A 12,772-nucleotide genomic window follows, 5' to 3' on the forward strand; every position below is an offset into this window, starting at 1 on the left:
GGTGTTTCAGAATATTTTGAAGGTTTCGATATATTTAAGAGTATTTTAAAAGGTTTTAAGGAATTTTGAATTTATTAGAGTAATTTAATATGGATTTTAAAAGATTTAATATATCTTAGGATATTTTAATAGATTCCAAAGCATTTTCAATTGATTTCAATCATGTAGTATGAAATTTTAAAGGATTTGAAACATTATTGGGTATTTTTAAATTTGCAAGGAATTTTCAAGAGCTTTGAAAAATTTCAAAAGATTCTAAAGGATTTAAAATATTTTAAAACATTCCAAGGAATTTTCAATCCATTTCAATCAATTCAAGCGATTTAAAAGAATTTTAACTCTTATATGATTAATTGAAAATTGTTCTTTTTTAGTTGCAAAGTTTGGTATTTTATTGAATACTCGTCTTTCTTGTTAGAAAATTTACCTTATTTGTCGAAAATTTAATTATGATTAAACATTGATTTTTTGTATAGAAAATTAGGCTTGGTGGAAAATAAATTTCTTTTGTGAAAAATTAATGTAGTTTATTAAAAATTCCTTTTTTTAGTATACAGTTCAGCCTTTTGGATAAAAATTTAACTTTTTCTTTAAAAAATTAACTATTTTGTTGAAAACAACTTTATCCATTTGTTTTAAATTCATGTATTTTCTTCAAAATTTACTTTTTTGGTAGAAAATTAATTCTTCTAGTTAAAAGTTGAACTATTATTATTTATAAATGGTCAACCAGTCATTGCTACTCATATAATATTTTATAATTATAATATTTACATGAATAATATATACAGTAAGGACGTTTACTATGTATCATTAGGAAAATAATTATATAAACTCTAGCATACAATGCAACCCGTTTTGCATTTGTGGAATGCAAAAAAGTAGTATGTAGACGATTTTAATTCGATTTCCAAATCTCCCGCGCTCGAGATCTTGCGCCGATTGGTCAGAGGCTTTGAGACTCGGAAGACGTGCGCAAAACATACGTATAACCAAATCTAAAAAAGGTTATGTTCCCCAGGATTCACCGCGCATTTCAAATAAATAATTAGCTTTGTTTGCGAAACCTTTTTTATTCTTTGAAGTCATTGTATTATTTGAAATCTATAATTAGCGGCGGTTGAATCTAGCGCTTCGCGCTCGGATATTTATTCTTTGCATTTGAAATTCTTGAAAAAAACTTTATCAAAAAGATTTCTTTTCTATAGCAGTATTTATATGCGTCCTCATGATCTGAATTTTCTACTTAATTAAGTATTGTCAAAAATTAAGTTTCTCAACGTCCTGTAGGCTTTAGGTACACATTCTCATCGTGACACTCGCGCTGCGAGCTCGATTTCTGACCGACATTTGTAAACAGGTTTTGTTAAATCTTTTTTTTCTCGTAACTTTCGTCGTCTTTCGACACATTTTTTTTATTATTTTTTTTTTAAATGTTAGTTTTCACGAAAAAAGCAAAAAGTACGCGTTCTATCAAGAAGTGATCCTTAACGAAATTGTAAATCTTTTTTAGTATAACAATTTTTGTTAATTTATCTTTTTTCGTATACTACATAGTTTGTCCACATAATGGAATTTTTTATTTTTCATTATTGTTTGTGCAACAAAAATGTTAATTTTTGATTTTTAAAGAAAATCCAAAAATTTGTTATGTTGATCTTGTAGGGCTTTCAAAAGTCATGAAGATAAATTGTTTATTCTTTTTAATATTATAAATATCCGTACATAGAATCTTCAAATTAAAAAAAAATGGTCTCAAAAATTTTCAAAATGCGCTCACTTTTTGAATTTTTATCAAAAATAGCTGGTTCACGAACTCGTCCTTTCTATTAGGACCTAAAATAAGTATGCCATAGATGGATTTAATTTGCTCAATTTTTCGAGAGTTATCGTGTTTACGGAGGGACGGCCGGACAGACAGACGCCATCGTGAAAACCTGATTTTCGGATTCAGGGGGTCTCGAAACGTTAAGATCCGTTGAAAAAGTGTGATGTCAAATTTCCGACAATTCTAATACTTTCTCAATCATAAATGATGAAAATGTAAAAATACTATATTAAAATATTGTAATTTATTATTAAATAAAATAATTTAATTATAGATCTATTTATTTTATATTATACAAACTTCAAAATATTTTATTAGGTTAAAATCGGAGGTTTACATTTGTTTATGTAGCTATTCTATTATTTACTAAGAAAGTAATACTTTATTTGAAAAATCTCTTATTGGATTGAAAACTTATTATTTTCGGGATGAAAATTTCATTATGTTAGTAGAAAAATTAGTTTTGGGCTCATAAATTAAAATGTTTTGTCAAAAATTAATCTTCTCTCTGTGTTTTTCTGAAACATCATTATCTTCTAATGAAATATTCCTCTTTACTTTTTTACTTTTTTCGACACAAAAAGATTAATTTCTACAATAAAAGACCAATTTTCAGCAAAAAACAATGAATTTTTTAAAAAATAGTTAAATTTTTTACTTTACATGAATTTTAAACCAAAAAGATGAAATGTCTGTCAAAAATGTGAATTTTCACTAAACAATAGAATTCAATTAAATTTGTAATTAAAAACTTTATTTTCAATAAAAAAAAAATTTCAATCAAATAAATGAATTTTCGAAACAAATTTTGAATTTTTAAAGAAATTCTCAATCAAGGAAATGATTTTTCAAACAACCAGATTAATTAGATAGCAGAACAATTAATTTACCATGAATAATTCTTTTGTAGTTTTTTTTTTGACTCGTGAAAAAAAGCATTAAGAACATTTTAAAAAAGTAAATTTTTTGAAACCCCACACATGAGACGAACACGAAATAAAAAACAAGTTTTGATGAGAATGTGCCCACGCAGCAGGACGATTTTTTATTGTTAATATCGTGTTTTATGATTAAAACACAAAATACAGACGCTATCAAGGTTATTTATAAAAAGTTTATAGATCTTTTTGAAATTCATAATTTTTGTTCAGACACCTTTTTACCCATTTTGCACATTGTAACCGCAAAATGTAATTTTTTTATTTTTCATTCTTTTTTATTCTGTAAAAATTTGAATTTTCAATTTTTTTGAAAAAATCAAAAAGGTCTTGAAACAATCTTGTAGGACATTGAAAAAGAAACATTTTTCTTTTTTTGGCATTTTTTTATATCATACGTTATTTGGCTTAAAATGTTAATTTTCGTGTTTTTTGAAATTTTGTAAATGCTATAACTGTGGTAAAGATTGGTTTTATAAAAAAAAGTCATTAGGTTAAATTGTTTGTCTGATGGAATACTATTGGTATCTGTGTAGGGAATTTTTTAATTTTGAAAAAAGTGGTCTCAAAAACACACACAGAGACAAAAACATTCGTAAAAACCTGTTTTTCGGATTCAGGGGGTCTCAAAAAATCATTTGAATCTCAGATTTATCGTTGCAAATTTCATAATCATACGGATTACAATTTTCGTTGCAGTTAGTCAAAAGCGTTTGATTTCCATATTTTATTTAATAAGTAAAACAACAGATTTTATCACCAATTAATTATGTACAACCTGTAGGTATTGACTTTATTTAATTAATTAAGATCGAAGTACAAAACTATTTTGAAACTTGTAAAACATCAAATATCACTCAAGTACCGTTACATTAGTGAAAATCAACTCCTATTTTTAAGAAAGTACTTAATGCACGTTCCGAATGTATTTATGAACAACTTTAATGTTGTGTTACATTTTTTTAAATCCTTAACTAATTATTTATTTGAAATGCGTGGTGAATCCTGGGGAACATAACCTTTTTTCAGAATTTGGTTATACGTATGTTTTGCGCACGTCTTCTGAGTCTCAAAGCCTCTGACCAATCGGCGCAAGATCTCGAGCGCGGGAGATTTGGAAATCGAATTCAAATCGTCTATATACTACTTTTTTGCATTCCACAAATGCAAAACGGGTTGCATTGCATGCTATAGTTTATATAATTATATTCCCTATAACTACATAGTAAACGTCCCTACTGTATAAAGCCCTATAAGACTGCCATAACTTTTCCAAGATAAAAAAAAAAATCAAAAATTAAAATGTTTTGACCAATGATTCTGGTTTTAACCACTAAAAAAGTCATTAAAACTCAAAGCTTAATTTTGCAGTCAAGAAATTCAAGATGCGCATCACATATAGAATTTATAAGAAAATTGTTATTAACGAATAATAAAATCCATGCATACTTTTTTATTGTGATAGGTATTTTTTTTTTTGCGCTAGGCGCAGTTTTAGTACATGCTACGGGCGTCATTTTTCTGAGGTACGCTACTGTTGACGTACAATTTTATCGTCTTTTTATCTATTTTGTAGAAAATTGTGTCCTTACTTTTTTAAACGAATAAAAACGTTTTAATGTAGTACGTGATTTTTCAAATAACTCGTGCTGGTTGTATAGATAATTTCCAAATGCCTGGCATTCGAGTGTAACACAAGGTTGGCTTCTGATTGACCAGTGGATGAAACTTTTAACTATTTAGTCTTCAAAAACTATTTTTTTATTATCGTTGCCGGTTTATATTTTTTAAAATTTTATCATGAATACGCAAGTAAAAATTTTATACTCTATACTATATTTTGTATTTATCTCGACACGCACTCCCTTGTCAAATGCGGAACCTATTGTTAAAGTTTCTGAAGGACTTCTCAATGGAACCCAGTATGTGTCAAAAGGGGGAAGACACTTTTCAGCATTTATTGGAATTCCCTTCACCGAAATACCAATTGGTCCATTGCGGTGAGTTTAAATTTTTCCATAAAACATTTCTGAAAAATGACTAGTCTGATTTTTCAGCTCTTTTTGAACTAATTTATTGCCAGTTTAAGGAAAAAGCACCCGGAGGTATTACATTTTCAGTTTGCCCTTGCTTCTTAAAACTTCTTTGTATATTTTCTAAAAAGTCTCCGCAAATTATGTTACTAAATATGTTTAGTAATTAAATTTCTTTATTTGATATTGATTTATTTACAAGTGCATACGATATATCAGCATATGGCCAATATGGACGTATAGAGAGAGAACGAAATCGTTTTCTCTTTTAATGATCTGTCAATTATGGTTTCATTGGTGCAATGTCATGCCAGTAAGAGCATATAGTAGGATGATCCAAAAATGCATTACAAATTTTGTTTGCATAATAGAGGGCAAATATCCCACCGCCAGTTTTATTTAAAATCCGAAAAAAGAATTTTCCTTTATGTATTTTCTTTTTAGATTATCATCAGAGGATGCACGGAGGGTTTCATTTTAGTATGTCAAGACGGTGTCATTTGAATAAAATTTGTCTGTATTTTCAGTCTGTATTTTTGTCTTTATGTCTGCCTTTATATCTGTCTGTCAAGACGATAACTTTTGAAAAAATCATTCTATTAGATTGACCTTTGGTGCACTCCTTTATACTCCTAAAGGCCAAGTTAGTTAGAAAGCCAATTTGGATAAAAATTCAAAAAGTGAGCGCATTTTGAATATTTTTAAGATCATTTTTTCAAAATTCAAAAATTCTCTGTACAGTTATTTATAGTATTTGAAAAGTCGAGCAATTGATCCTAATCACTTTTTTCATCAAATTGAAAATTATTAGAGTTATAGCATTTATAAAATTGATAAAAACACATAAAAATTAATCTTTTAAGCCAAATAATGGACGATATGAAAACATGGCAAGAGAAGAAAAAGGTTGATTTCTAAATGCCCTAGAATATTATAACAACTTTTTGAATTTTCTTGATAAATAAAAAATTTAAATTTTGACAGCGGACAAAATAATGGAAAGCCCAAAAGTTACATTTTTTCATGCAAAAATTTACTACGTTGAAGTTTGTCACAGATTTAAATTTGAAAGCTGTGTAATTAATTTAAAAAAAAAACTAAGAGTCATATCAAAAAAGTAAAAACACCTCTAGATTCCTCTCGGTAATATCTCGGTGTGCATTTTTTTTTCTTAAACAATTTGAAAATTTATTGAAAAAATATAGCTTCATTAATTGAAAGAAAAAAATTCGATTGATTACGAACTAATTAATGAGATAAGATTCAATTAATTAAAGGTTAATTGAGTAACTAAAGCTTAATCAATTAAACAAACAACATATAATTAATTTCAAAGATTTAATTAATTGAAAAACTAATCAAATAAGAAAAATTTAATTAATTAAAAGCTAATTAAGCAATGAAATTTTAATTACCTAGAGGTCAATATAATAAATAAAATTTGGGTAATTGAGAATTAATTGAGCAACTGAAGTAACTATTTAAAGAATAATTAAATAACACAGGTCTACTTAATTATTTAAGTAAAAAAAATTTGGTTGATCGAAAATGACAATGACAAAAGAAAAGTCCCAGCGATTTTGATGAGTAATCGCTTGGATTTTACCAAACTGTCCAATCAGGCGTGACTAAGGTTTAACCAGTCTGAATTTATTAATAAGCAGAGTAATATTAAGTTTTGCCGTTGTTCTCATGGGAGTCACACTCAATTATAGAATTTTGTGTTTGGTTTGTATAATGAAATTTTTTTTTTCGACATGCTTTCTTAATCGAATAAAATTTTTATTCCTAATAAATTCAATTGCGGCTTACGATTTACTAAGAGGCATTTTTTACGCTATTGATTTAATAACAAAGGAAAATAGCAGTAGGCGTTTTCCAATCTTACCATAAATAATAAACAATCAGTTAATAAAATACAAACGTCACTAACGCATAGCATCATTAATAAAATTGGCTTACCAATAATGAGATATTTAAGTAAAATATCATATTGTTCGAGGGGAGATTAAAGAATGGATTGGTAACTTGGAGAAGGTACTGACGTTACAGATTTCAAATAAGATCGCTTAGGGAAATGAATCTAAGTTAATTAAAGTGTAGGGATGAATAAAAATTATGTGGACATTTCTTGTCACATTTGGTTTGCCTAAGCTAATGATCCATTTTGGGACGTTAGGGGATCATGTATTTTTGATTTTGCACGTGTTCTTAAGACAACGCCAATTGATAAATTTTGACTTCCATTGTAGGCTCTTCATTGAATTAAGTAAATTAAATTGAAGGAAATTATGTCGTCAATAGTACAATTTGATCAACCGAATTTATCCTGAAATCATTGACTAATTGAGGCTCCAAACGAACAGATCGATTTTGGATAGGCCAGTTAAAATTCATAATCATTCGAAATTAAAAATTCCACTGGCCCTTTCAACAATTTAAATCAATGGGAATTACTAATATACTTTAATGATTAAAATTCAATGTTACTTTAAAACTAAGAATATTTCAAGATAAATCAAGTAAGAATTATATGAGGGTCCGGAGCCTGAAGATATTTAGGTTCATCTATAAAACATCCGTGCACAGCACAACACGGTGTACTCTGGCATTATTAGGTACGTGAAGGAAGCTTAAGCCTTCGAATCTGCTTCGACGCACTCCTGAGGGTAAGGCAGTATTGCACCACCCGATGCTGAGAGTTGGGCAACTAGGATTGCAAGGGTCACCAATTTAAGAGACCTAATCCATCAGTTCAACATTTATTTAATAAGTTTCGATAAATTAGGGAAGTGTCAGGACTAAGCAACAGCACTAGCTATTCTGAATAGAAATCAATAACGTCTTACTAATAGCACGCAAGGTAGTAATCTAACCTCCGGATAAGTGCCGCCTACCCTAGAAGCATAGTCGTTCTGGATTAGGAGAACACAATTCAGGGACTTATTACTGAAGCTTTTGGGCGTCCCGCTATTCGTAAGAAGGACTTCTAGTTATAAAGAATTAAATTGAGAAAATTATTTAATTATATTAAGTCGCGTAGCTTATTTAAATAATATAAAATTAAGAGTAAACCACCAGTCTGGATCTCGGCTGGTGCACCAGAAGGTGTAATGAGGGGCATGCTCATCCCGGTGATGCCACGGATATGGGATGGGCAGTTGTAACGTGGTACTCTATACCACGCTCAAATTTGGTAAATTTACGCCCAATCATCTTAAATTCAATTGCAAATTCCTTAATAAACTACACCTGGTCGAGCACAAAGTCCATGCAAGATCTGTCATACGACAGAGGTCTCGAGGATTTTTGCCATGTTGTTAGGAAGCAAAACTCTCGAGAGTTAAGTATTATAATCCTATAGCTCTGATCCGTCACCAGACTGGGGGATCTTTATAGTATTTTTAAATACACACACCCAATAATTACATCGAACAGTTTGTTACTTTGTTCACTAGATACTCTCCGGGCCGACGGGCCCAACCACCACACTACGTCACCCACACACACATACTCAAAATCAAAGTGTGAGTAATGGTCCGCCATGGTGCAAGTTCGTTAGCAAATGAAATCACATTATGCACGTGAGCAAAAGCATGCATCTTAATTATCCTTTTCTGCGACTCTATATCTCACGCCGTCAAGGTGGTCGCATAATATTGAATCTTGAATGTCGTGACAGAAGGATTATTCTGGGTACAGCACATAAAGTCGTAAATGGAAAAGACCCTCTTCTTAAAATGGTCAGGAAGCATGAAGAAGTGGGCAAATGAGCGTTTATGTACAAAGAAGCGGGAGGAGCTGCTGAAACACTTGGACTTAACTTCAGTATTAGAGGTGAGCAAAATGCATAAAATTTTATCTATCTCGAGTACTTACTCCGGAAAACCCGAATTAAGAAAACGGAAGAGAAAAACTACCCTGAACAGCTCGTGGATAAAAGGATGCACAGCATCTTCCACAGAAATGCGGATGTATATTTATATTTAGCACACACACTATCTAGTTGTCCATCTCATTCGGGAACGACTATGTCAAAAGACACAATGCGGCACTAAGAGTGCTTTATTACCATGTCTGTCAGTCTTACGGCACGAACCTTAATATGGCTCCTCTGGATGCTCCTAGGGAAATCGACTCATTTGTCGAGAATGAAAAGTGCCGTATATAGTGGTACTTTTTATTCTCGGCAATTGTTTCTGTTGCACGCTTGAGACCTGACATAGTTCTTTTTGACTTCAAGAACTAAACCATGTTCGTTATCGAATTTTTGCCTCGAGCTGACAAAAACACCATAGCCAAGGAGAATGAACAGAATTAGAGGTATAGATACCTTAGAAGGGAGTTGCAACGATTGTGCCCGGAATATTCTGTTGAACTAATCGTTCTTATCATCGACGCTCTTAAACGTGCCAAGCTTCCATTGGTTAATAGCCTGAACAATAGCCTGGACAATGAAACTTTATCTGTTTCAATACCAATACAAGTTACGAATTTTAATCATATACATTTATGGGAATGATCTAAAATTTCAGGAATAAACTTCAGTGCGAAGCAAGAGATGATTGATGAGAACGCGTTTGTTAAAGAGAAAGAAGCTTTAACAAGAGAGAATTCACAATCACCAAATTACTGTTGTCAATTCTTTCACCTTCAGTTTTCAAAATTCCGTGCGAAAAGATTAAGCGTGTGAGTCGAGGTAATTACATTATTGACCGTCAAGCGCGAGGTAAATACATTATGGAGGTTTGGAAAAAAGATGACGGGAAAGTATGGAGGCCTGTAGAGAATTATCCAATAAACAATTTTATGTATTAGAAATATAGGTTAGACTACTTAAAATTAATAATATTGGTCTAGTGGAATATTTATTATCATTGGTTAGTTAATTTTTAATTATTTGAACGAACGGAATTTTTCTAAATTATTTTTTTTCTCGAAAATTCGTTCTTCCCCTAAAGTTATTACTATTATTCTTTCGGAATATTTATTAATATTAGTTTATTTATTTTTTATATATTACTAATAAATATTCTACTAGACCCACAATAAAAATTTTTATTAGATAAAAAATCGAAACGAAATTATTAAAACCAATTCCATTTGTTTAAATAATTAAAAATAATAAACTAATGTTAATAAGAATTCCACTTGACCAATGGTAATAATTTTCAAGAAAACAAAGAATTTTTAACAAAAAAATGGGAACAAATTTCGTTTCTTTAAACAATTAAAAAATTAATAAACCAATGTTATTTAATATTCCACTAGACTTATAGTAATAATTTCATGAGGGAAAAAAGAAAATTTTCAAAAAAAATTATTCAAACAAAGTCCATTGGTTTATATAATTACAATTTAATTAACTAACGATAATAAATATTTTACTAAACCAATATTATTGAAGAAAAAAAAACAGTGCTCAAAAGGTCGATTTCATGAAGAATTGACACTTTTTATTTTAAGACTAGTTTTCAGGTACTCGTGGGGCAGTGTTTTGTCATATTTTCGTCCTTGTTTCCAAAACACTTAGAACTGTTTCATAATCGTTAATAATTTGGTTTTACGCTGGGAGAAGCCTCATCAATTTTATGAGGCTTTCTCTTTTTACTCATCCTCAACAATTGTTTGGAGTCTTGCTTTTTTTAAACTTTAATAACGTATAAACAATTTTAAATATGACACAAAAAAAATTGACACGTATTGATTCCAAAATTGGAATGATCATTGTTTCGCTTACAAATCGTTTTAAACTAAGATACTCTGAAAAAGCACGCAGTGATCCCGAAACGTCGTCGAAGTTTTAATGTTTGTTCTAAAAATAAATGGAGTTGAATTGATAGCTCTAATTTGTTTTTATTTGGCCGTGACCATAAGGCAGAAGAAATATTTTTTCTACAACTCATTAATAATATAATTGGCAACATATGCAATATATGGAAAATGAAAAATTGAAAGTATCATGAAACAACTACTGTAAAGAATTTTTGAAAATAAAACCAAGAATCTAAGGACCAAATTTGGACAACCACTATAAAATGTTCCCATTGCAATCTGAGAAAAAGACTTTATTCTTTTTTTCTCCTTAAAAAAGAAAAACGAAAAAATGCTTTTCATCTTTCAAAAAAATAAAAAAGAGGAAGGAAAAATGAGAAGACAACCTACCTAATCCCCTTCCTTCACTTTTTTATTCCATTTGTCTTTTTTATTTCATTATGATTAAGTCACAAAAAAAAACTTTTGTAAAAAATAATATCTTTCGTTCCTCTTATTTATTTTTGTCCAAAGCGAAAACGAATTCTTTTCTTTTCTTTTTTAAAGCAAAAAGGCAACAGTTTTTTTTCAGATTGAAATAGGAACATTTTATGGTGGTTGTCCAAATTTGGTCGTTAAATTCTTGGTTTTATTTTGGGAATTTTTTATGTTAACTTCATTATTTGACGCAAACAAGGATTTTAAATTTTATTTTAATCTCATTTATATTTCTTGAATCTTAATTCAACTGACTTGGATTGGAGGTCGTTTCTTTTTCAAGTTCGTTTATAGCTGGTTTGCCTTTTGAACTTTCACTTGTGTAATTTTTAAAATTTATGCAGAACTTGTGCATTTCGGCATTTTGCAACTCTTCTAATAGGGATGAATAATAATTTAATAATAATAAAATAAAATTGACTTTTTTCAAAACAAGACAGGTTTTTTTGTCTTAAAAAAAGCCAAGTTTTTTTCCCGGTAAGAATATGTAGATTCGAATGTGGGATTCAAATGTTTCTTTTATAAAAATAAGCCTTGAGTACCGGGTACGCTCATGACGGTGATTCCCATGCCCCGCCCGTAGCATAATATTGTATTGATTTTACGAAAATTAATTATACTATGTGCTCATAAACGTGAGCTTTCATTACATGAAATTTATTAAGAAATAACAAAACTTTCAATCAGACGCCTGCTAAAAAAATCAGTGTATATGTATTGTCGGAAGTAAATTGTTCTACATTTCTCCCTCGTCAGATTATTATAGGAAACAAATGAAGATCGCGGTCATCAGAGAGAAATGTTTCAGATTTCATCCACTAGATAGCAAAGCACTCAAAGTTATTTAAAGTGAAAACAAAAATCTACGGTATAAAACCCGCATTAACCATCCATATATTTTATTATGAAATTGGATTTCAAAACGTTGTAACTTTGCAGGTTCGTTAGATGACTTTTTTAAGTATATTTTCGAAAATTCAATAATAATAGCCACGCCACAAAAATATCGCTATATCTTCTACTTTTATTGTAGCTTAGAGTTTTCAACTTAGGAAATTTAAAAATTAATTGTTAAAATACAATGGCATTTAGGAAAGAAACTGTTTTCAAACTTCAGCTACAATAAATGGAAATGCACTAAGAAATTCTTCAATCCTTTCCAGAAGAAGAATCTACAATTCCTTGTTAAAAGGAAAAATCTTTGATTTTTCTGGCACGGCTCAGTGGGACAATAATTGCGATTGCCAGAAAAATCGGTGCTCCAAATCTTCTGGAATACTAATAATTTCAAATTTAATTTCAACTGTATATGTCATTCAATACTTTGACATAATATTTTGTTGTTTAATTCCCATAAATACTCAAAGCATGTCGTAAAAGTTTCATTTAACAAAAAGAAAAGTGTTAAAGAAGGCACTTGGTAATAGCCTCATTTATAAGTTCTTGCAAGCCACAATGCGGGCGAACCAATATTGCAAAAAGAAAGAAACTCATGAACTACAATAGCTTTGAAATGTTAAGTTAAAGAATTTTTGTCCAGCCAAGAGACGAACGAACCAATCTCAGGGATAGCGTGGATTCAATAATTAAAAACCAATAAACAAAAAGGCATAACTTAGGGAAAAGCAGGTGGTACCCTCATTAACACTGTCTTACAAACCACAATGCTGGCGAACAAGCATTGTGGAAAGAAAGATAAATGTGAATTCAGATAACTTGGC

At 30.0% G+C, this 12,772-nt stretch overlaps 1 protein-coding gene across 3 annotated transcripts in view; it reads left to right on the plus strand.

The window, feature by feature from the left end:
* Positions 1-4,437: 4,437 nt before the first annotated feature.
* The window catches only part of LOC117179830 (pyrethroid hydrolase Ces2a-like), a 17,190-nt gene continuing 8,855 nt past the window's right edge, over positions 4,438-12,772 (plus strand). For all 3 annotated transcript variants that reach the window (XM_033371967.1, XM_033371968.1, XM_033371969.1), the window contains exon 1: positions 4,438-4,766. In XM_033371967.1, the coding sequence (XP_033227858.1) occupies positions 4,567-4,766 (200 nt within the window). In that variant the 5' untranslated portion in view covers positions 4,438-4,566. The remainder of the gene's footprint in view (positions 4,767-12,772) is intronic.

This window comes from Belonocnema kinseyi, chromosome 9, assembly GCF_010883055.1.
Source record: "Belonocnema kinseyi isolate 2016_QV_RU_SX_M_011 chromosome 9, B_treatae_v1, whole genome shotgun sequence".
NCBI lineage: Eukaryota > Metazoa > Arthropoda > Insecta > Hymenoptera > Cynipidae > Belonocnema > Belonocnema kinseyi.